Raw genomic sequence first — 21,219 nt, 5'->3', positions numbered from 1 at the left:
AAAATGGTTTTCTCCACGTCTTTGTAACTGTGTTGAGAAGCGCACAAAAATCCTCTTCCGTGAGAGCACAGGGCGCCACAGCAGCCCCATGCGTGCTTGATACATTTCATTAAGCCTTCTGTTTGCCAACATCCTCACGAGATATGATCATCCTTTGAGTCTGAGCAGGCCCCTTGTAAATCCAAACAGAAGAATTGCAAGAATGTTCGCTGATCATTTTTTACAATATTTTAACCAGATCTTTCTACACTTGCTGTCGTGGTTTAGCCGGCAACTCAGCCCCACGCAGTCGCTCGCTCACTCCCCCACCGGTGGGATGGGGGAGAGAATCAGAAGGGTAACGCTCGTGGGTTGAGATAAGAACAGTTTAATAATTGAAATAAAACCAACAACAACAACAAAGCAATGGAAAGGAAAACAACGAGAGGCGCGAAACCCGGGGGGGTGGGGGGACGAACCACCGAAACAAACCACAGGCGACGCAGCCGCTCGCCGCTCGCTGCCCGCCGACCCGACGCCGCGCCTCCCCGAGCCGCAGCTGCCCCCCCCCCCTTAATATACTGGTCATGGTGTCACATGGTATGGAATGAACATGCCATTGGCCAGTCGGGGTCAGCTGCCCCGGGCGTGGCCCCGCCCCGCCCAGCCTCCCGCCGACGCGGCAGAGCGCGGGAAGCTGGAAAGGTCCCCAACCACCACAGGCACCGCAGTGAAGAGAATTAACCCCTTCTCAGCCAGAACCAGCACAGAAGCAAACACGGTTTCGGTATTGCCACCTTCCATTCGTGTACTGTTCCTGGATTCAGCCTTCGCTTAGAAAAAGGACTTGTGACCTAAATGGCAAAGCATTTCCCTCTCCTAACTGGCTTTCCAATCCATTACTTCCTCACAGAGATGCTGTCTGCATCTTCCGTAGACTGCGTTTGGTCTGGTGCCTCAAAGGGTGGTAAGAAAAGCCGTATTCAGGACAGAAGTCCATACATTTCGGTGCCCTCTCTCACAGCAGCCGGGAGCAGATGCTCACATAAATTTAAGGAGCGAGGTCACGTTTCAGCATAGCTGTCTCTCTCTGTCAGCCGGCTGTACTGCCCACCTCAGTCAGTGACTCAGCCCTCGTTATAAGGCAACTGCAGTTATGCAGGTCTTATAACTAATTCATTAATTTTCCTAATTTCTACACTCAGATAAGAAAGAACAAAAGAAGGAAAGAAGGTAAGGGAGGGAGGAAACGAGGATGGGAGCAAGGGGGAGACGAAGGAGAAGAGAGAAAGAGACAAAAAAGAGAGAAACCCTCATCGTTGGTAAGCCCTCTTAGTCAGGAAAACAAAATCTTGAGAGCGGATTATGCAACTAAATGGCTGAAATTCCACCTGTAATGGCCTTCTGCTAAGCTTTGTCTCTCCTAAGTCGTCAGCCTTTAAGTTCTCTACTTGCATTGCAGTACCGCAAAGTCCTCGTAGAGTTAACAATAGCCAGCACCCTTTCTACCTTAATAATATGCTGCTTTTAATTCCCCACAGCCACCTGTTTTCCCTAGCCTCCACTCCACACACCCTCACTCTTCACCATTGGTGATCCGGAGGAAACTGCTGCTGCTTCTGGAGTGATTTAGCAACCCTTGACACAGGAAGTCGGGTCTTTGCCCTTGCAATTGACTCTCCAGCCATACCTGGAAAGGCAATACATGATGTCACTTCAGGAGTTAGAGAATGATTGAAATGGTTATAAAACCAAACTTGGTTAGTCTTTGAGAGCCCTGCGTGAAGAAAGCTGGGCACGAAAGAGATGGATCAATGACAATTCTGATGAGCTCGGTCTAGGGAGCTGTGGGAAGGGGAAGGAAACAAAGGGAGAGCTATGGGAGGGGAGGGGAATTTAGGGAGTTGGAGCAGGTGCTGGGAGCCAGGACTCCTCAGTTCTCCTTTCAGCTCTAGGACTGTGGTAAACTTTGCCAGATACAGTTCCTTACCCATTGTTCCCCACCTCTGTCAATAAGGATGTGGGCCAAAAGGCAAAGAGAGTTCCTAGAGGATGCCAGTACCTATTTCACCAGCCCTGCAAGGCTGGGGCACGTGCATGCCACAGACAATCCGGCAAACCCCAGCTCAATAGTCCAAAGGTCAGAAGTCAGGGACAGAGTTGCTGCAGGAAAGAAATTTAGCAATAGCATGGAGATTGTGCTTATGGTTGCCATAGGACTTGAGCTGGGATTTGCGTATGAGTAAAGGCTGTAAAAAACCCAAGAGCCACATTTACAGTAACATACAAGACTGAGTTTATAATTAAAAGAGAGTTACCTATGGGCGTTGTGAATGGAGTTTTTTAGATGACTTAAAGAATCACCGTCAAAGGTATTAGCAAAATTGGTTTTAAGAAGATATTGTGAAAGTGCGACTTCACAAAGTTCGATGGCAAGTTCACTCTATTAATTACTGCATGGAAGAAACATATAAAGGAAACATGAGTTACACTGGAGTTAAAATGATTCACAGAGAGACCATGGATGCAAAAGGGCAAGGAAGACCCTCCCATTGAGTCATGAGGTTCAGAGCAGAACCCCTTGCTGGCTAAACTCCTGATGGAGCTTAGGTGTGGCCTAGGTCCAACCTTAGTCTCAGACTTGGACAACGTTTTATGTCTAAGGGATTGTACATGCAAAGTTTACGTAACGTTTCATTAGCATCAATTCAACACACAATCAAAGTTACCAGGACAAAATCAAAGTCATCATACTACAAGGTTTTGTGTGATATCAGCTGCTTTCCAAATCTCTGCCCTTGGTGAAAGGTCTCTCTGCCTTGAGCGGCAACCCTGAGAGGTGTCCCAGCTCAAGGGGAGATCACCACCACACATCCACGCTGCCTAACCAGGAGAGCTCAAAGGTGGCTCACTTAGGCTGTCATATTTATGGGATAAAGTGGTTGGCTCGTAGCCAAATCGCGTGCGATGGACAAGGTATGCGTGAGACTCCTTGTACCCACAGCTTTCTTCCTGATAAATGATAAATGATCCTTAGGCAAGGCACCTGCTCTTGATGTGTCAATCACGTGATGGGTGTTCCAAGCTCATATGCACTGATGCCCTACGGTGGCAGTCTGCTGCTTCGTGGGTTTTTAGAGAACAGATTGAAACTAGAGGAGTTCGTGGGCCCGGCTACGGCTCAGGCCTTTACCTTCTCCGCAGCCTGCACCAAACCACCACTGTTGCATTAATAGTAGGAGTCTGAGGAGTGGCAAGGTTCAGACAGGACCCCCTTGCTTTCTAAAATCCTCCTCCGAGAGGAGTCTAGGTGCGGCTAGGTCCAGTCTTAGTCTCAGACGGTTTATTTTCTAAGGGTTGTAGAAGCAACCACTCATCAGAGTATTTGTTGTCAGTAACTAATCTGGCAGATGCCCGGCCTGCTCACGTTCAGTGAGAACCATCACGGCTAGATCAATGAATAGTGCGATTTATTAAAGCGACAGATACACAGGTTCTTTGGGTCACCGGTGATAAGATTGCTGGTTACAAGACGCACATAAATACCGAGGATATGAGTACACTGCTGGGCTACAAGTATGCTAAACAAATATGAAGCAACTCTACTATGAAGCAAAGCAACTCTAATACGTTAGAGATTTAAAGTGACTCTGTAGAGGTTTCCAATCTTACCCAAAGGCATCCCACCGCGGGGTAAGAGAAGCTCAGCCCATCGACTGGTCCCAGAAGTCAGAGTGGTACGCGATGGTATCTTCCCTGACACCCTCTTTCTCTTCACAAATTTCATACTATTACTTCATCTTTCAGGTGGAGCTTGAGTGACTCTAGTCATACATCCCTTTATTATGGCTGGCATAAAATTTCCTCGCTTTGCTTTTAAAGATGTAGGCTAGAAAAATTCAAAGCGCGTGCCCAGTGAGGGGTGGCCGCACCTTAGAGGCGGGTAACTTTTGGGATGGAGGTGTGTTTTGGTATTAGAATGATATTATAGTGAGCAAAGTTCACCAAAAGGACAGCATTTAGTCAAAAGCATGACGGACCGTTGGCCCAGGGTCGCAAATGTGCAGCGTACCAGCTCCATGGTACCTGGAGTTCCCGTTTATCACAGAGCCCGGCCGCGATGCCCCCACACCGCTCCACCTTCCGGACAACTCCTCTCAGAGTCAGTACGCCAAGTTCTCCTGGCATTGCTGACATCTAAGGTTACCAGGGAACTTTCATGGAACGGCTTCCTCGCACGTCAGCTGCATTTCACCCTGAAAGCTTCTTCAGCGCTGTACCTTTTCTAAAAACATAAGCTCAGCGTCTAAGTCACCTCCAGCGATTATTCCACACACCACCAGTCTGGTCAAGGGGTCGAGCACATCCGTCACAATGGGTTAGGACCAGCCTTAGGTTGATTCTGTTGATGCAATTCAGAATTTTCCTATGATTTGAGGGTAGGTTTGCTATAGGGGCCATTTCTGGGTAATCGCAAGAAATGAGGCCACCCCAGGCTGCTCTAAATGAGGGTTTGGCTACACGTGCATCGATTTTAGGGTACCATAGTTACCAAATCTTGAGCCGGTCACCAGCTCGGTGTTTGAGGTTAGGGATACTTCATGGATCAAAGGCTGTAGTTACCTCGTATGGATGTTGTAGTTTAACACCAGTAGGCTGCTAAGTTGCTTGATCTCTCTGCCCTGGAGGGATGGGGAAGAGGCTTGGAAGAGTAAGAGTGAGAAAACTTGTGCGTTGAGATAAAGACAGCATAACAGGTAAGGCAAAAGCTGTGCTCACAGGCAAAGCAAAACAAGGAATTAATACACTACTTCCCCTTAGCCACTTCCAGGAAAGCAGGGCTCCCAAGGCCTGGCCCTGGGAGCCCCGAAGAGCTGGCCCAAGGCTTATTGCTCGCCCCACAACCCGCCCTGCAGTCTGCCCGGCTGCCATGGCGTGACCGAAATCGGGAATAAAACTCCGTAACACCAATGTAGTATGAAGAAGCGGGCATTCTTTATTACGGTGCCAGACGCACAGGGGATAATTCCTCCTAGTGTGCATACCGCAAGGCGTGATAGACAAAGCTTAGATTGCTCGGTTATATACATATGCATTAGCTTTCCTGGAACTAATTCTAACACTTGCTTCCTAATTACCCGTGCGTTTTAAGTCCCTCAGAAGCCCCTCAAGAGGTATCGGGTGGTCCCTAGTGCTTTGCTGAAGGGGTGTTTTTTCTGTCCTTTCCATGAACTCTGAGTCCTTCTTCCACATATGGTCGTGAGTTGGCCCATCAAGTAATCTTGTCACAGTGTGTGGCAAGGTGTGTCGGTTTCACCGGGTGTTGTGACTCTTATCTAGATGGAGATGTCCATAGTTCCTTCTGTCTTGGTTTCGACTGGCGCCAGCTGCTAGGTCGTTTGCATCCCCGTCATGCTCGCAGAGATTACGTCCTTGAGTGCATTCTTGCCTAGAGGCCCCTCACAATATCAACCTCTGATATTCAGTTCACAATAACCTTTGTGCCTGACTGCTCAGGTGCCGATTCAGATCGGTGGTGGCAAGAATGATCCTCCAGCCTTCCTGCCTGTGCATCCTGAGCGTGAACCCTCTCTGCTTCTTCCCCAGCCTCAGCCACAACAGCCTCTGCTCCTCATCTCTCAACAACATATTCAAGACCACCTGTATCTCCTTCCACTCTGGGTCATGATTCTCCACAACAGTTTCCAATACCTTCGCCACCTTTGCCGCATCTTCCCCATACATTAGAGCCATCTCCTTCCAAGCCCATCAGCCTGCTACTGAGAAGGGTACTTCAACCCGCACCCACCCTCCTGTCGGACCCACAGCCTGCCTTAAGGGTGCTTGTAGCACTGCCCCCCGTCTCCTAGTTCTTCCTGCTACAGCACTGAAATTCCGACCCCCCTTCACTTTCTATTACTAGCGATAGAACGAGGGGAGATGGCTTCACGCTGCATCAGGGGAGGTTTAGATCGGATATTAGGAACTACTTCTTTACTGCAAGAGCGGTCAGGCATTGGAACAGGCTGCTCAGAGAGGTGGTGGAGTCACCATCCCTGGAGGTATTTAAAAGACGTGCAGCTGTGGCCCTTCAGGGCATGGTTTAGGAGACATGGTGGTGTTGGGTCGGAGCTTGGACTTAATGATCCTAGAGGTCTTTTCCAACCTTAGTGATTCTGTGATTCAGCACCACCATTTACACCCCCATATCCACTTGTCCAACTTCCCTGTTTCCACACTGATCGTTACCTCCCTGTAGACTTCCCTGTCCCGGAGCCACTAATCATCCTACATCATCTTCCCCTTCCACCAGCTCCTTGTATTTTACACCTCCTTTTACCAGTACTACATGCAGAACAACATCATTTGGGTGGTTTGTCCCAACATTGTTCTAAGGCCAAAACATTTGCATCCTTAGTAATCGATCCGCGATCTTTTCCCCTTTTCCAACCGCTGCTCTGCAACGTGAAAAACAAACCCACGTATGGGATCTCATCCCATTTTCCTTCTCTTTTGCAAAACATCATCGACTGCACTATGGTATTATTGCATTATAATATATATTATTTTAATATAGTAGTATTATAGTATTATATTTCAAAGTACAGATCGGCGACCAATGATTACAATATTCAGTTAACTGCTTCCTTGTGAGGGGATCGAACCCACCCCCACCCCCCTTCCAATGCTTCAGTCAACGCCCTAGAGGTGACTTCTTTAAGACCTTGCCTTTAGACGACTCCCCACCCATATTAAATGTGACTTCCAAAACAACTATCTGATCCGAACATGCAAAAATAAATCCATATTCTGATAACCACGCCAAAATTCAGAGACCAGTCAAGACAAGTAGCCAAACTGGGGACTCAAACCCCATTCAGTGGGACTCTAACCCGCTTGGTCAACTTCGGGGACTCGAAGCCCTTTCCAAACCAGGCAGGGGACTCGGACCCCCCCAACAAGAAAACATCCTTGGCAAAGTTCTTCTTCTCTTAATAACTGACCAAAACAACTATTACAAGCACCGGTACTTAAAACCAAATTATAACTACAATTTCCAATTAAACAACCTTTCCCCTCCTGCGCGGGCAGCCCTTTGGCTGGTACGTGAGGCATTCACGCCAGCAAGCGCCTCATTCCTTGACCTCTCGCCGGGCCTCGAACCCAGCGGCGGGACTCGAACCCGGGGCCCTGGCTGGCGCTCCGGGCGCGCCCGTAGCAACGTGCTCGTCCGTCGGCACGCGGCCGCAGCGGGGCGGGGCCAGAGAAGGGGCGCTGCGGTGGTTGGCGGGGGGCCCTGCCTGTCCCCGCCTGGCGGGCGCCATTGGCTGAGAAGCCGGGAAGAGGGTGGGCGGGCGCCTGGGGGAGCTCCTGCAGAGCCCGCGCGGGCCGGCGGGCGGGGCCAGTCGCCCTCTTGTGAACTGAAGCCGGGCCCTTCGGCCTGCCCTGGGCTGGGGCCACTTGCGGAGCCTCCAGGGGCGGCGGGAGGAGCGCTGACAGGCTGGGCCTCCCCTCTCTAGATTCAGTCTTGGGAATGCTTCCTATCTTCCTCGTTTTTAAGAAAAAAAATGGCATAGAAGTTGTAACATTTTCCACACGCTCCCGAATTCCCCTCCCGCAGTGTGGAACGTCTTGAGCACCCCACTTTGGAGACAAATCTTCTACAGTTCTACAGCCATCTCAATTGCCACATCTTTTAGATTTATTTGTTCTTCCTCCCCTTCTTCTTCTTTCTCATGTTTGACTTTTTTTTTCTCTCTGGTTTCACCTGGGGCTTTCCGGTTGCGCCATCTTCCCATGAACCTGCACTCGATAAATGCAGGTGTACGCTGGGTTTCCCCAGTTGCTCTTCACAAGAAGTTTGATAGACGGAAAGGCTCTGGGAAGCGGCGCGTTCTGTGAAGAAGAGTGGGAAAAGGAAACGGGGGTGTTAAGAGCGGCAGTGCAATCACCCCGTCTTTGCATGCCGGCCCGGCTGGGGCTCGGTCTCCCTTCCCTCTGCCCCTTCCCGCTGCTGCTTGCTCTGTGCTGACAGGGAGGCCGGGGAGGTGCTCCTGCGCGTGGGGCACCTGGTGTGCAACCCCGCCGAGCTCCCGCTGCCTGCTGTGCCTGCTCTCCCCCTGGCAGGTGTGAGAGCGCCGCGGGAGAAGGGGCGAGCTATGGTGGGAGGAGAGGACACTGTCCAGCCTGCCAGCAGGCCGCAGCATGGAGCGACGGTGCTGCCCGACGCCTCTCGCCACCAGGCCGCCCTGTTTCTCCACGGCACAAAGACGCTGCTTGCGTGGAGTGGGCGCACGTGCAGCTGCCTCTGCTGAAGGCACCGGGCGCAGCCAGGGATCTCTCGGGACTCGTGCTCCTACGGGCCTGACCCTGCCCTTGCTACCCTCTTGCTACCACCACCGCGTGCTACTCAGCCCTCCCAAGCCCGCAGGTCTCTCTCTCATGACGGCGGCCCGGGCCCCTCTGCCCAGGGAGAAAAGAAAGCATGCGTGCCCTTCCTCCATGGACTTGCAGGCAAACCTGCTGTGCTCCCTGGCATCTCGTCCCCGTGCGTGGAGCGTACCTTCAGAGGGAAGGTCTGAATAGCCTCTTTTGCCACGTTGTACGTGAACGTCCCAAGGAGAGTTTCCTCTTCTCCGTCCGCATCCACTCCCTCAGGGGCAAAGCACAAGGAGAGCCGCTCAGACTCATCCCGACAGAGAGGCAAGGTACGCGCTGGCTCAGCCCTGTTATCCACCCACCCTCTCCTGGGGCTCGAGCAGCAGCCTAGCACCGGGTATGGTGGAGCTCAGTCTCCGCTTTGAGATTTGGTCAAGAACCCAGAGGTGCTTGGCCAGAACAAACCTTAAGAGGGATGAAACCTCTCGAGCCCCTGAAGCGTCCCGCGAGGGCACTGCAGTGCTCGCGAGAGATCGGGACACAAACCCCAGAAGATGCACAAAAGCAAGCAGGGCCCTGTCCTGGCTTTGCCCCAGGGTCAGATGCCCGCCAGAAGCGCCCAGCAGAGACTTACAAAGACAGCGACGTCTCTGGGGGCACTGATGACGGTCCCAGATGGAGACACGTCTTTGGAGATGTGCTGCACAGTGACGGCAGTCAGATGGACTCGTGCTGGCAACCTGATGACCACCTGGCCCTGATGCCCTTGGAAAGGCCAGCAGTTTCCTGGGGAAACATCCGCCTGCAACCAGAACGCGACAGCAATGAAGTGTGAGAGAGCACTGGGGCCAACACCACTGCCCATGTAGCTCGAAGCATAGGCGCCAGCATGTCTGTGGGGCCTATTTCAGCTTGAAAATGAGGTGCCTGTGAGGAACTGGACAGAAGTAGGAGGCCCCCTGCCCTGCCTGACAAAGGGGGTCTCAGTATTAGGGAGCAGAGGAGAAGAGTGGTTACGAAAGCATCGTAGTCAGGCCCGCGCAGAAACACGTCCCTGCCCAGCGGCTCTGCAGGGCACCCGCCACCTTCCGCCCACAAAAAGGCACAGTTAGGGGTGAGTGTGGAACCAGGGTCGCCAGGGAGGAAGGCTTTCACCCAGTTGTGGCAGAGGACTGTGGGCAAGATGCAGCAGTTCACCTCTGTTCACCTCCCCAGGGGAACCACGGATCTCTAGCAAGCCCAGCCCTGTGTGAGAGCTTTGGTGTCCGGAACCTGAGCAGCACGGTGGGCTTGACCAGTACCACTGGCCTGAGGGGAGAGCCCCTGAGGTCAGTCCCCAACTTCTCAGGAAGGAAGGACACCTTCCCTGAAGATTTCTGCTACGATACCTGCAAAATAGTCTCAGGAGGCTTGGCAGCGCGGAAGAACCATAAAACCCTGCAGCCCCAATTCTCTTGGCAGTCGTAGGTCTCGGAAGTTCTCTGCCTGTCAATAGTGGCACCTGTAAGGAAGGGAGAGCAGATGACTGCTAGAGGCCGCAGACTAGAAGGGAGCTGGTGCTCAGGAGTATTTGTGACGCCGCCGTCCAGCTCCACGTCTGTCAGTCCTGTCCTCATCACCACGCTGGGGGCGGGGGGGTGCCCAGCTGCACAGAGCAATGACGGCAGCCCCATCCCTGGTGAGTGCTTCTCTCACAGCACCACGAGGAGAAGGTCTGAGGGCTCTGGGAGCCTGCAGGCGCCCACGAGCATGACAGCAGACCAAAGCTGAGGGCTTGGAGCATGAGCAGCAAAGGACGGCCCAGCCATTCCCTTTGCAAATGCAGCGGAGAGGAGCAGAGCCCCTCCATCAGCACAGGAAGATGTGCGGGGGCAGCGCCAGGGGCACCTGTGTGGAGGCCGAGGGCTTGACTGGGAGGGAGTCTGAGCGACCCACTCTGCCACAGCCTTGCTCTTGGACCCCGTGAAGGATTTAAGCTGCCCCATTTTGGAGAGCAGCGCCTGGAGCACGGGCTCCTTTGGGGAGTGCTAGAGGCAAGCGCAGGGCAAGGACTGGGCTGCTTGTGTCCATACCAGAGCTTTCCAGGGCCCAGTCAGACATCTCGACGTAGGCACCCAAAGCCTTCTTGGACGCTGCCTGGTTCACTTCCTGAGCTTCCTGGGAACGCCAGAAATCAACACAGAAAAGGACCACATCAGCAGGCAGTGCAGCGTGGCTCCTAGCGCCCGCAGAGGCAAAGGGTCAGTGTCAGGAAGGCAAGGCAAGGCAAGCCTTGTCCACAGAGCTGCAAGACTCTCTGCTGCTGGCGTGAGCCGTGAGGACTAGGAAGATTATCTGTGGCCATGGCCATGGCCATGACCCCAAGGTGTGCTGATGTGGGTCCCCACACCACCGTCCACACCCTCTGTGCTCTCCAAGTCAGGAGGGGGAGAGGCTCAGGCCCTGTAAGCCATGGCTGGCACTGTACGTGTGCCTGGGTCCCACCACCGCCTCAGGAGCCTGCTCAGAGGAGCCAGAGGCACCAGTGCACCTAGGAAAGGCTCTCAGGAGTCCTCTGCTGCCTGAAGTGGCCTTGTTACACTGGGGCTGGAGAGGGGCCTGTGCAGTGCAGAAGCTCACCCAGCAAGCTGCTGGGGCAAAGGCTGGGTTGCTGCAGTCAGCAGTCTGACCCCACCAAGAACCCTGAAGAAAATGTTCTCAGGGGTTCTGCCCAGCCAAGCCTCCCTCCCCAAAATGCAGGATCACCTTCAAACTGCGGATCTGTGCCCTCAGCCGAGCCACCTCCTCCAGCAGAAAGCGTGTCTTTTGGGTTTCCTCCGCCACCAAAACGGGCAAGTTCCTGCACGACAGGAAAGCCGATCTGGTCAGAGAGCGGCCCATCGCCTCTGGGGAGCGTCTGAGCTCAGCAAGAGGAGAGAGAGACACGTGTGCTTTCCCTGCTTCGCCAGTGCTTCCCTTCCGCACCAGGCTGAGCAAAAGGCAAAGGCAGGAGGGAAGTACGGGAGCCCTGGCTGTTAGGAAAGTGAGTGCAGGTAGCACGAGGTCGGCTGACGCTTCTGCACAGAACCAGTTCCAGCTCAGGAAACCTCTCTTACCACAGCATCTTCAGGTTTGCCGACGACACACGTGTCAGCTCCTGGGAGGGAAAAATGCTCCATTAGAGCATCTGCTACCAGAGTTGCCGCGGCTTCCCAGGAGAGGCTTCCCTAGGAAGGCACAAGCTGCCGCTTCTTTGGGTCAGCCTGCGTGGCAGCAGCACAGCCTGTGATTCCTCCAGCCACTGCCAGCAACGAGTCACTGACCTCTATCAGTCCCTTTGCCTGCGTTGTCCACACCGGCAGCGAGGTCGCGCAGTAAGCACCAGCTGCAATTCACATCACCGAGAGACGGTTATTTTAGCGGAGTTGCTAGCCATTCCCCTGCAGCTGCGTTGTCGCCTGCCTGGTGCCCTGGGGCTGGGCAGCAGGTGAGCTGAGGAGGTGGGGAACGTGGGGTGCAGAGAGAGGACGCGCCTCTGACCGGGAGCCATCAGCCCAGGCTTGAGGGGACTGCGTAGCCGTGGCCTTCAGGTGTGCTCGGTGCCCCAGAGCTACTCCCCATTTCCCCTCACTGCTTCGGTGAGCACCGAGGCTGGGCTGCATGGGCTAGGAGAGGTACCTCTCCATGGGTCCCCCTGCACGGCCCCTCCCGTCTGGGAATCCCCAGCTCAGGCTTGGAAAGAGCTACGCCCTTCTCTCGCAGACTTGCAGACTAAGCAAGCCATTTGGCCCAGTGGCCAGAGCAGCAGCACGGCTGGGAGGCTACCAGTCTTACCGGTAGTCCAAACGCCAGTGCCAGTCAAGGACCTCCTCAGGACACACCCGCACCACGGGCATTTCACACATACTGGCCCAAAAGGAAAGCTGGCATCCAGCACAGCCAGGCTGTGTTTGCTCATGAAAACTCACCCAGAGCCACTGGGAGCCACAGGAAGAAGACTTTCAGGAACCTCTTGCTCTGCGGGCCCATCTTTTGCCTAGAAGAGAGTCCTTTGGGTGTCAGTACTGCAAGTCTTGGGCAAACCCCCTCACCCGTGGATTTCCCTCCTCAGGCCCTAAAGCCATTGCTTTGCACGCCTGCTACTGACAGAGAGCTGACAGATTGGCGCCCAGCACGAACACGATTTCTGTCCACACCATTCAACGCTGCCGGCAGATCTTCCCCAAACGAAGGGCTCCAGGAGCACCTTCCGAAAGGGAATGAAAATCATGCAGGGAAGTAGAGAGGTTGAGCAAATGAGGACTGCTTTTCAGTAGTTCTTCTGGTGTGGACCTTGCTCTCTCTCTTTGGCTGAGAGAGCAGGCCTGTTCTCACTTGCAGTCACACAGATTGCTCTTAGGGGTGTTTCTCCGCACAGCTGGGAAGCGCAGGGGCCTTGTCTGGCTTTCCTTCCAGACCTGTGTGGTCTCTTGCCAGAGCTGGGGAAGACCCTTGCCCTGCGGAGGCTTGGCTGTGCTCCTGAGCTTCTGGCTACACGGCGGTTTGTCCTACTACATCTCCGGGAGGGTTCTGGGGCTCCGGCAAACGCCTGGGAGTGGGGCTGCCAAGGGGCTTTGCTCTTGGCTCTCCCCGAGAACGGGCACCGCACAATCTTTGGCGCACGAGCAGGAGCCCCGCGCTGCTGGGTGGGGAACACCCTCTGCTCTCCCCCTTGCTTGGGGGAAGGGACATTCCCCTTCTCCCCCCGTCCCCCACCACAGCAGAAACAGGTAGTACGTACCTGGCAAAGACGCATGTGCTCAGCAGATGTCTCCACAGGGAGACAAGGGCACCTGCCGGATGCCAAGCCAGGCTGAGGACCGCCCCTGGGCAAAAAAGCAAGAGAAAAGTTAGGCCTGTCTCTTGAGGTCTCTTCTCTAGGATGCCCAGCCACACGTGTTTGAGCTCCCTGCGGGAAGGCGGGCACCCAGTCCTACGCACTCCCTCCCTCCCTGGGGCAGCCTGCACTTCTCCTGCCTCTCGTGACATTTGGCCAGAGCTCTGGCACAGCGCAGCTCTCCAAGTTCACCCCAGGGGACTTCACAGCAAGCAGCAGTGCTGAGCTTACTTGCAATTCCTGTGGCCTTGTTGCGCCACTTGGCAGGCCCTTGCGTGGCAGAGCAGGGAGCTGAGGTAGAAGGGACCATCACCAGCTCCACCTCCACGCATAGGTTCCTGTGGGAGGAAAAAGACAAATGCTGGTTGCCCACCATCCCCACACCACGGGAGCCGAGGCGGGCAGGAGCAGCCTGAGCAGAGGCCCTTGACAGAGGACGGGCTGTCCCAGCAGCAGCGAGAGAGGGCAGCACAGCCGGGCTACTTCCAGGCCCTCGTCCCTCTCCTTTCCCCATCCTTTGCTTTACAGGCCTGCAGTGGGAGAAGAGGAAGCAAGCTGGCTGCAGCAGTCCCCCGCCTCGGGACGCCCACCCGGCAGCACAGCCCTATTCTGAGCCCGTCACTCCCTGCTCCCTGGCACCAACTGCCCCTTCGCAGACACCTCTCGGTGACTGTCTGGGGAGAGGGCACAGGCTGCTGTCCCCCATCGTGGGCCACCCACCTCCTCCCTGGTCACTGGCGTTCTCCCGACCCCTCTCCTCCCCACACAGCTGCCCCACCTCAGCCACGCCGGACCCCGCCTCAGCATCCCGAGGCGGAGCAGCGTCAGGTCCCAGGGGCTTGGCCTCCCTGTGCAGCAACATCTGCCTGTGCAGCAAAATCTCCCTGCGCAGCAGGGCTGGGCTCTGGACCCTGCAGCATGAGGCTACCCCCTCCCCAAAGGCCCCTGCTGCACACTGGATTTTGGCCGGGAGGGAGAGCCAGGCTTTCAGCCAAGACCCATCCCCGCAGGAGGGGGGCTTTGCAAGCCACGGGGCTCCTCTTCAGAAAACCTCTGTCGGCATCCCCATGCTGCTCCACACCCCAGTGACCATGTTAGGCCATGTCCTTGCTACCCCCCCAAACCTGACGCCCCAGGCAGGAGCAGCCCACTTCGTACCCGCTGGCCTGGCAGCAGCTCGGCCCCGCTGCCTCCCCTGCCAGCTCTTGTCTGGCATTAATCCCAACGGAGCCTTTGGAGGCCCCTTGGTGTCTTCCCTGGGGGGCCTTTCTCCTCGCCATCTCTGGGCCAAGGCAGGCTCCCCGCTCAGCTCTTCCCCCTCAGCCCCAGCAAGCGTGGCCTGCCCAGGCAAAACCAGCTCCAGTAGCAGCCACGTGCCTGCCGCCTCTCAGCAGGAGCGCACCTGCCCGGGCAACAGCCACACACATCTGTGGGCTCCTGCCCCACGCGCCACAGGGCTGTGCGGGTGGCCAGCTCTGAGCTCACAGTGGTGGCTCTGACGTCACACTGGGGCTCCCCAGGGCTGAGCCGGGAGGGGCAGAGCGGCTGCTGCCGTCCCAGGCGCTGGGAGCCCGTGCCTGTGGGCGCGCTGAACCCTGCCACGCTCCCGTGCCAGGCGGCTGCCTGGCCTGGCCTGCCGGGCAGGGTTCCATCTCTCCTGGGCACCCCCGGGAAACCAGAAAGGGTGCTGGAAAGGGGGCTTTGCTCTTGCCCCACGAGACAGCCGCTTCCAGCAGCGGTTCTCCTCTCGGAACCCTTTCGCGGGCCAAGAAGAAAAAGGGCCAGTAGACCGGAATGTGCTGTCAGGCGCCCAGCGGTACATCTGGTTAGCAAGGACTGTTTGTTTTCTTGCCCCTGCTGGTTCTGCCTGGGACATCCCAAATCCAACAAAAGTGGGACAAGGCTGCTGATGACCTTGTCAGCTCCACAGCCACTGCCAGGATGGCTAGCCCTGCTTTCAGCCTGGGCAGCTCTTCCTTCTTTACCATGGTAAAGGCCTGTGGCAGTGACCTGCTCCCAGCACAGACCAGTCCCTCAGCAGGCCCCGTGCTCCACCAGACTCACTCTGGCCAGCCCTCGAAGGTGGAGACAGTGAAAAGCGACATCATGGCTGAGAAGACGTTGTCGAAGTGGAAGTTGCTGTGCAACCAGACACGCTTCTGTAGCTCAGTCTGTGTGGGGTCCCCATCCACGTAGCTGATGAAATAACCCCTGCGGCAGAAGCGATGCAGTGGTCACCAGGCAGGGCCACCGTCAGCCCACCCGCTGCAGCACTGGCCCAGGGCTCCTTGGTCCCTGGGAGTGGGAGATTGCCCTGTGCTTGTTTCTGATTTGGTGAGGGAGAACAGCATGAGGCTTCGGCTCCACTTTTTGGATGCAACATCCCCATGCAGGAACACAAGTGGCCCCCTCCCATCCCTGGCCACTGCCCTGCTGGGGCTGAGCTGCAGACAGCTCTTACCTGCACTCCTTCTCCGTCATCTTGGATGGATCTGTGCATCTATAGAACTTGCCCTGCATTTAACAGAGATCAGAAGAGGCTACGATTTTGCTGTGACTTCAGAAGCCCTGGGGAGTTCTGACTTTTTCACAGCCCACAGTCAGTCCCTACGCTGCCTCTGTGCTAACTCTGGCCCCTGCCTCTCACCACCGCTGGCTTCCCTGCTTTGCGTGCCAATGCAACCCAGTTCACAGGGTGTTGCAGGAGCCATGGCAGACCTTGGGGTCAATCCCAGGCTGAGACAAGTAAATGTTGCCTAGTGTTGGGAACAAATCTTCCAGAGCCCTGAGCTGAGACCTACCTAGTTCATCCTATCTGGGAGCCAACTATTTGGAAAATAGGGAAGAAAGCGGTAACCCTAGAATTAACTAAAAATTAAGGTATGCTGACAAGTCTGCTCAGTCTGCAGGGTGTCCTGAAAGCTCTCCCCATGCCAGCCGGGAATTTAAGCTCAATTATTAGAACAAAGCTGAGCTTAGCCAGAGCCAGCTCTGCCTTGGAACAGCCAAGGCCCCGAGAGCAAGAGCGGTGCTGTGAAAAAAGGAAACAGTTTGCATCCAAAGCGCAGGGGAAGTCAGAAGCACTTGCTGCCTTCAAAAGGGGAAACTGAGGCACTAAGTGGGGTGAGGCAGCCAGACCCCTTACATGTGCTGTCTGGACCTGACAGTATCCTGGGTGTTTCCTGCCCTCCTCCCACTGCAGGGTCTTCTGCCAGGAGGTCTAGTGCAGGCAGGTCTTCTTGCGGAGCACAGATAGTACAGCCTGTGCTGACCTCAACACTGGGAGACATCATCCCCAAGGGCTATGTCTAGGATACACCTGAGCAGAACATCTCTCCTGCCCTCCTTAGACACATCTCGCCTTGAAGAGCTGGACCCCGATGCAGGCAAACATGAACTGAAGCAACGTTGTGACGACCACAATGTTACCGATAGTCTTGATGGCCACGAACACGCACTGGACCACGTGCTGCAGAGGTCGATGATAGTGCACACATGAGCATGCCTGCTGCAAGCCCCTGCTGCGTGTCCCACACCCTATCACTGCACAGATGGGCCCCAGGAAGAGCGGAAGCCTGCTGCGAGCAGTGGGATGGGGCAGACCCCTTCCACGGATGGGGAGTGGGAATTGGTTTCCTGGCACCGCAAACCCCGCAGGGCATGATTCATGCCACATAACCTCTCATGAGGACTCCCACGGACCGAGGACCCCAGCCTCAGGCTCCCTCTTACCTTCAGCCCCTTTGCCCTGTTAATGGCTCGCAGAGGCCTCAGTACCCTCAGCGCCCGGAGAATCTTCACCACTGAGATGGCACTGGACCTGAGGAGGAAGGTAGAGCTGCGATGGGGCAATTCCCCTGCCCAGGCCAGCCTGGCACAGCCCCACCAAGCAGCCATGGAGGCCAGGCTGGGACCAGGGGGTGAGGCGCAAGGGATGGCAGAGACACGCGTAAATCGCTAAGCCACCACCCCACATAAGGCCAAGGGACACAGGCAGCTGGAGAAAGCAGCTCCAAGGTGAATTCCTACCCAGATCTTCCCTTTTGACACTCAGGAAGTTTGCCTCCCTGCCTCCCAGTTGTCCGTGCCCTGTCCCCCTAAGCATGACCTCATGGACACTAACACATGGGCTAATGTCCGGCCCGTGGGCTTGCTGCTCCTTCTCTATCCAGCACAGAGAGCTGCAGCACCCCAGCTGCCCTGCCAGGCTAAACAGACCAGTGCCCACCCTGCGAAGTGTGGAGGTGCTTACTCGATTCCCATGGAGATGAGGGAGACAGCGACCACCAGCAAATCGAGGATATTGAAAGAGTTCCTGCAGAAGGAGCCTTTGTGCAGGAAAGCACCATAGGCTGTCATCTGGGGAGCAGAAGGAGTTAGGAGAGAGGCCAGGCAGGGCTTGGGGACATGGTCCCTCCACAGCCCTGGGGCGGACAAGGCATGAGGGGCTTCTCACAGCTCCATGGCCTGAGCGCCCTATCCTGCTCAGGCCTCTGCCTCTGCAGCCAGGCAGGAAGCTGAATCCTCTATACCATACTGGCTGGAGACAAAACACTTCCCAGTCATTCAGAGGTCATAAAGAGGAGAAGAGTAAAGAGCCTTGGAGTGGGAGCAACATGCAGCAGCTGCTTGAATTACTGTTTTACTCCACAGGCTTCCATTGCTTCCTCTTTCTCAAAGTTTTTGTTAAGGGCATGTCAGAACTGAAATGCTGGTGCCATGGCCCATCTGTCCCTGTGCCACAGCACAGCTGACTTGGCTGCCTGACCTCACTGGAGGGGACACGTGGCCACTGGGGCAGGTGAAGCACCACCTAGACTGCATGAACTCTGGGGACACGAGGATCAGCCAGCACGTTCGCCTCACTGGGACCTCAAGCTTGTGCTGAAAGAGCATGAATGCCCATGGCCAGAACAGTCTATACCCATGCGCTGGGTCATGCACACAGCCAGGACCACGGGGCAGAGGGACTCACCTTCAAGATTATTTCAACTGTGAAGACAGAGGTGAAACCAATGTCAAAGTATCCAAGAATCTGGGGACAGAAGCACCAGAGCCAGATGAGATTTGGGTGACATGAAATGCTCCAGTGTGTTCAAACAACCTGGCACTGTGGTTTTGCCCCCCACTCTGTGGACTGGGGAGCCCATCTAGCTCAACAGAGCCTGCAAACCCAGTGCCAAGAAGAATCCTGAACTTTCCTCAGCTTTGCTGATTCTCCCCAGCGCCTGACCCAGCCTGCAGCCTGGGACCACGCTCTCCGTTTCCAAGTGAGCGAGGCTTGACCTGATTCACTCGAAAGCATCTGATGCCCAAAAACACTGAGTGCCCTGGGAAGACCCCCCAGTCCCTGCTAGACACTGCACGGGTGCAGAACCATTTGTGCCTTGTGTGGCTAGACCTGTGGCTCCCACTGCTCCATGCCAGCAGCATTTCAGGGTGCTGCACACACCAGCGGTCCAGACTGGAGACATCCCTATCCCCAGTAAGCCTTGAACCAAGGTAATCTCACACTCCCTGTCAGGTGGATCTCTTCACCCAGAAGTAAACTGAGACATGGAGGAGTAAAAACTTGTCCCAGCTGTGCCCTGAACGGACAACAGAACCAGGCTCTCCTCCCAGAGTGTATTGCCCTCGCAGAGGCAGGCGTGAAATCACAGCTACCTGCCTAGGCAAGACATCTGGCAAGCGGATCTCTGCCTACCTGGGAGCTGGGTGTCTCCATGAGGTCACCCCCACCCATCCCAACCCTTCACAGCTACTTGGGCACCTGGTTGCGGAAGGACTCGGCCCGGATGGGATCCTCAGCTGCCAGCGAGATGCTGCTGAGCAGAATGAAGAGCAGAATGAAGTTGGTGAACCAGGTGGCATTGACAATTCTGTGGCACAGCATCCGAAACCTGCCAGGGACAGAAATGGCATGAGATGCTGTGAGGGGCCAGAGGGCCACGGTAGCCTGGAAGAGGGTTATGGCTAAACCTTGAGGACAGGAAGGCCCAAGGCATGAGGGGATGTCTGTGCCAGCCCTTCCACAGAGAAGACCTTTCCCAGTGAGCTGGCTCCCTTCAGAGCCAGCTGTTACACACCAGCAGGACCCCACTGGGAAGGGTCGGTGCCAGAAGTACCTGGGCCAGGCCTGGCTCCACAAGGCAGGGAGAAGGGTCAGTGCCTACTTATTGGTTGGGCTGAAGATGAAGAAGGAGCTGGCTTCAGGCATGGGCACGGCCTTCTCTTTCAGCTGTAGTTCTGCGAGTGGACGTGGCCGAGGACTCAGGGGGATTTCAGGCTCATCTTCCTCATCATCACCTGCAGGGTGGCCACGAGGAGGCAAAAGGAAAGAATCCCCCAGAGACAGAGAGGGAATGTGACCTTATGGACAATCCTCTGATCCTGTGATCCTTATTTGGCATCTGTGCCAGAAGGACCTCAGTACCCCGAGGCAGGCAGAGGGTCACCACATCCTTTGCTCCTCACACAGCCAGGGTGCTGGAACCGTCCCTCCCTAGTGCCTCCCCAGCTTTCCCTGACACGGACACATCTTACCTGGGAAGTCTGCAGAAGGGTAGGGGTCTTTGATCTCATTGACATTGGATTCAAATTCGTCCACTTTCAACTGAAACAAGGGAGAGACAGAGAGGAGGACATGCAACCGCCTGTGCCAGTATTGCTGCCAAATGTTGCACGTTGGCCAGACCCTGTCATCTTGGAATTCCGTCATGTGGGCAAGCAGCGTCTCTGCATTTGCCCTGTACAGCACCCAGCACATGGAGTCCTGGCAGGGTGAGGGGAAACACCTCAGGGATGCTGCAATCTGAGCAAAGAGCAATACCGAGAGGATGGGACAGGGGAATGTGTGCTGGCCAAGAACCTGGGGCCAGGCACCTATACCATGGGTGGAATAAGACATGGGGTGACTCCTGGGTGAGTTCCCATGGGCATCTCTGGAAAATGAACAGGGAAGTAGCTGCTGGCCAGATGCTTATAAGAGGCAGCTCAGCACACAGTCAGCACAGCTGTACAGAGGGTTTTGCATTCAGGGGCTGCTGGTGTGGACGTAACGGAGGTATGGGGTGCTGCTGACCTGCTCTGCTCCCCTCCACACTGGTGTGCACCAGTGCCCGTCTCAACCACTGACAACTGACAACTGGCTGTGGCCAAGGAAATGACTCAGAGGAAGAGAATCCCCAGCAATGGACCTTTTTCACCAGGCAACATGTCCTGCCTGGGCCCAGAGAACCCCCATCACCAGAGGATGCTACAGTGAGGAGCGATTCTGGCCCAGAAGAGTCCAGACGCAGGCTGGCTCCAGGCCTTTGTCAGTTCTGGATGGGGGGAGGAGGAGCCTGGTCCCCCACCAGGAGCTCCCCAAGGCTCAGCCCCACCAGCACTGACCTTGGCTGTTGTGGGAATCCCTTCTCCCTTCATTTTCTGCTCAAGCTTCTTTGCCAGCATCTGCTTGTCATCTTCAGATTTCTCTGGGTAACCTCTGAATGGAGAGGAGGGGAGAGCAGGAACTGAACTCTGGGCAGGGTCACGGGTAATGCCGTTCTGTGCCCTTGCACCAAAGCACCTGATCTGGGAGCTCCCGCTGCCAGGGATGACAGCACTCACCTGGACATCTTCCGCCGCTTGCGTTCCTCTGCTTTGGCCTTCTGGGCTAAGGTCAGGCTCTCGGCCTCAGCCAGGTTATCAACTGCAATGGCCAGGAAGACATTGAGGAGGATATCTGGAGGGACAGCAGTAAGGGCATTAACTCGGTTCATGTTTGGAGGATGTGGCCAGAGCTGCCCATGGTCTCCAGGGTGCCCTGAGAAACCTTCCTGGAGTTGAGCCCTTGAGACAACCCTGGCTGGTGATCCCTAACCCTGCACCCATCCTTGCGAGTACTGAGCTCTGGGCTGGCCGCCCTCTCTCTGCCTTAGCTCAGTCCCTCCAGCTCAGTCCTGTTACTGCATTGACCGATGGCTGAATCTGTGCCTGCCAGTCATCCAGACCTGCCCCGTGGG

At 55.6% G+C, this 21,219-nt stretch overlaps 2 protein-coding genes across 2 annotated transcripts in view; both read right to left on the bottom strand.

Moving 5' to 3' along the window:
• The window catches only part of LOC142067112 (voltage-dependent L-type calcium channel subunit alpha-1S-like), a 50,625-nt gene that overhangs the window by 17,679 nt on the left and 11,727 nt on the right, over positions 1 to 21,219 (bottom strand). The window contains exons 12-22 of the mRNA XM_075115411.1: positions 20,825 to 20,939; positions 20,606 to 20,699; positions 19,757 to 19,826; positions 19,387 to 19,519; positions 18,984 to 19,113; positions 18,189 to 18,248; positions 17,466 to 17,572; positions 16,946 to 17,033; positions 16,575 to 16,682; positions 15,675 to 15,727; positions 15,278 to 15,424 (exon numbers count right to left, since the gene is read on the bottom strand). Of these exons, the coding sequence (XP_074971512.1) occupies positions 15,278 to 15,424; positions 15,675 to 15,727; positions 16,575 to 16,682; positions 16,946 to 17,033; positions 17,466 to 17,572; positions 18,189 to 18,248; positions 18,984 to 19,113; positions 19,387 to 19,519; positions 19,757 to 19,826; positions 20,606 to 20,699; positions 20,825 to 20,939 (1,105 nt within the window). The remainder of the gene's footprint in view (positions 1 to 15,277; positions 15,425 to 15,674; positions 15,728 to 16,574; positions 16,683 to 16,945; positions 17,034 to 17,465; positions 17,573 to 18,188; positions 18,249 to 18,983; positions 19,114 to 19,386; positions 19,520 to 19,756; positions 19,827 to 20,605; positions 20,700 to 20,824; positions 20,940 to 21,219) is intronic.
• Positions 6,759 to 14,956, bottom strand: LOC142067117 (uncharacterized). The gene is made up of 11 exons (XM_075115430.1): positions 13,445 to 14,956; positions 13,118 to 13,202; positions 12,306 to 12,373; positions 11,661 to 11,722; positions 11,454 to 11,494; positions 11,104 to 11,197; positions 10,431 to 10,515; positions 9,747 to 9,859; positions 8,993 to 9,160; positions 8,543 to 8,632; positions 6,759 to 7,875 (listed from the first exon to the last, which is right to left on the bottom strand). The coding sequence occupies exons 1-11, from the start codon at positions 13,725 to 13,727 to the stop codon at positions 7,744 to 7,746; spliced, it is 1,221 nt and encodes a 406-aa protein (XP_074971531.1). The 5' UTR covers positions 13,728 to 14,956; the 3' UTR covers positions 6,759 to 7,743.

This window comes from Phalacrocorax aristotelis, chromosome 21, assembly GCF_949628215.1.
Source record: "Phalacrocorax aristotelis chromosome 21, bGulAri2.1, whole genome shotgun sequence".
Taxonomy (NCBI): domain Eukaryota; kingdom Metazoa; phylum Chordata; class Aves; order Suliformes; family Phalacrocoracidae; genus Phalacrocorax; species Phalacrocorax aristotelis.
The sequence above is the reverse complement of the archived record's forward strand: the minus strand, read 5'-3'. Positions and strand labels throughout refer to the sequence as shown.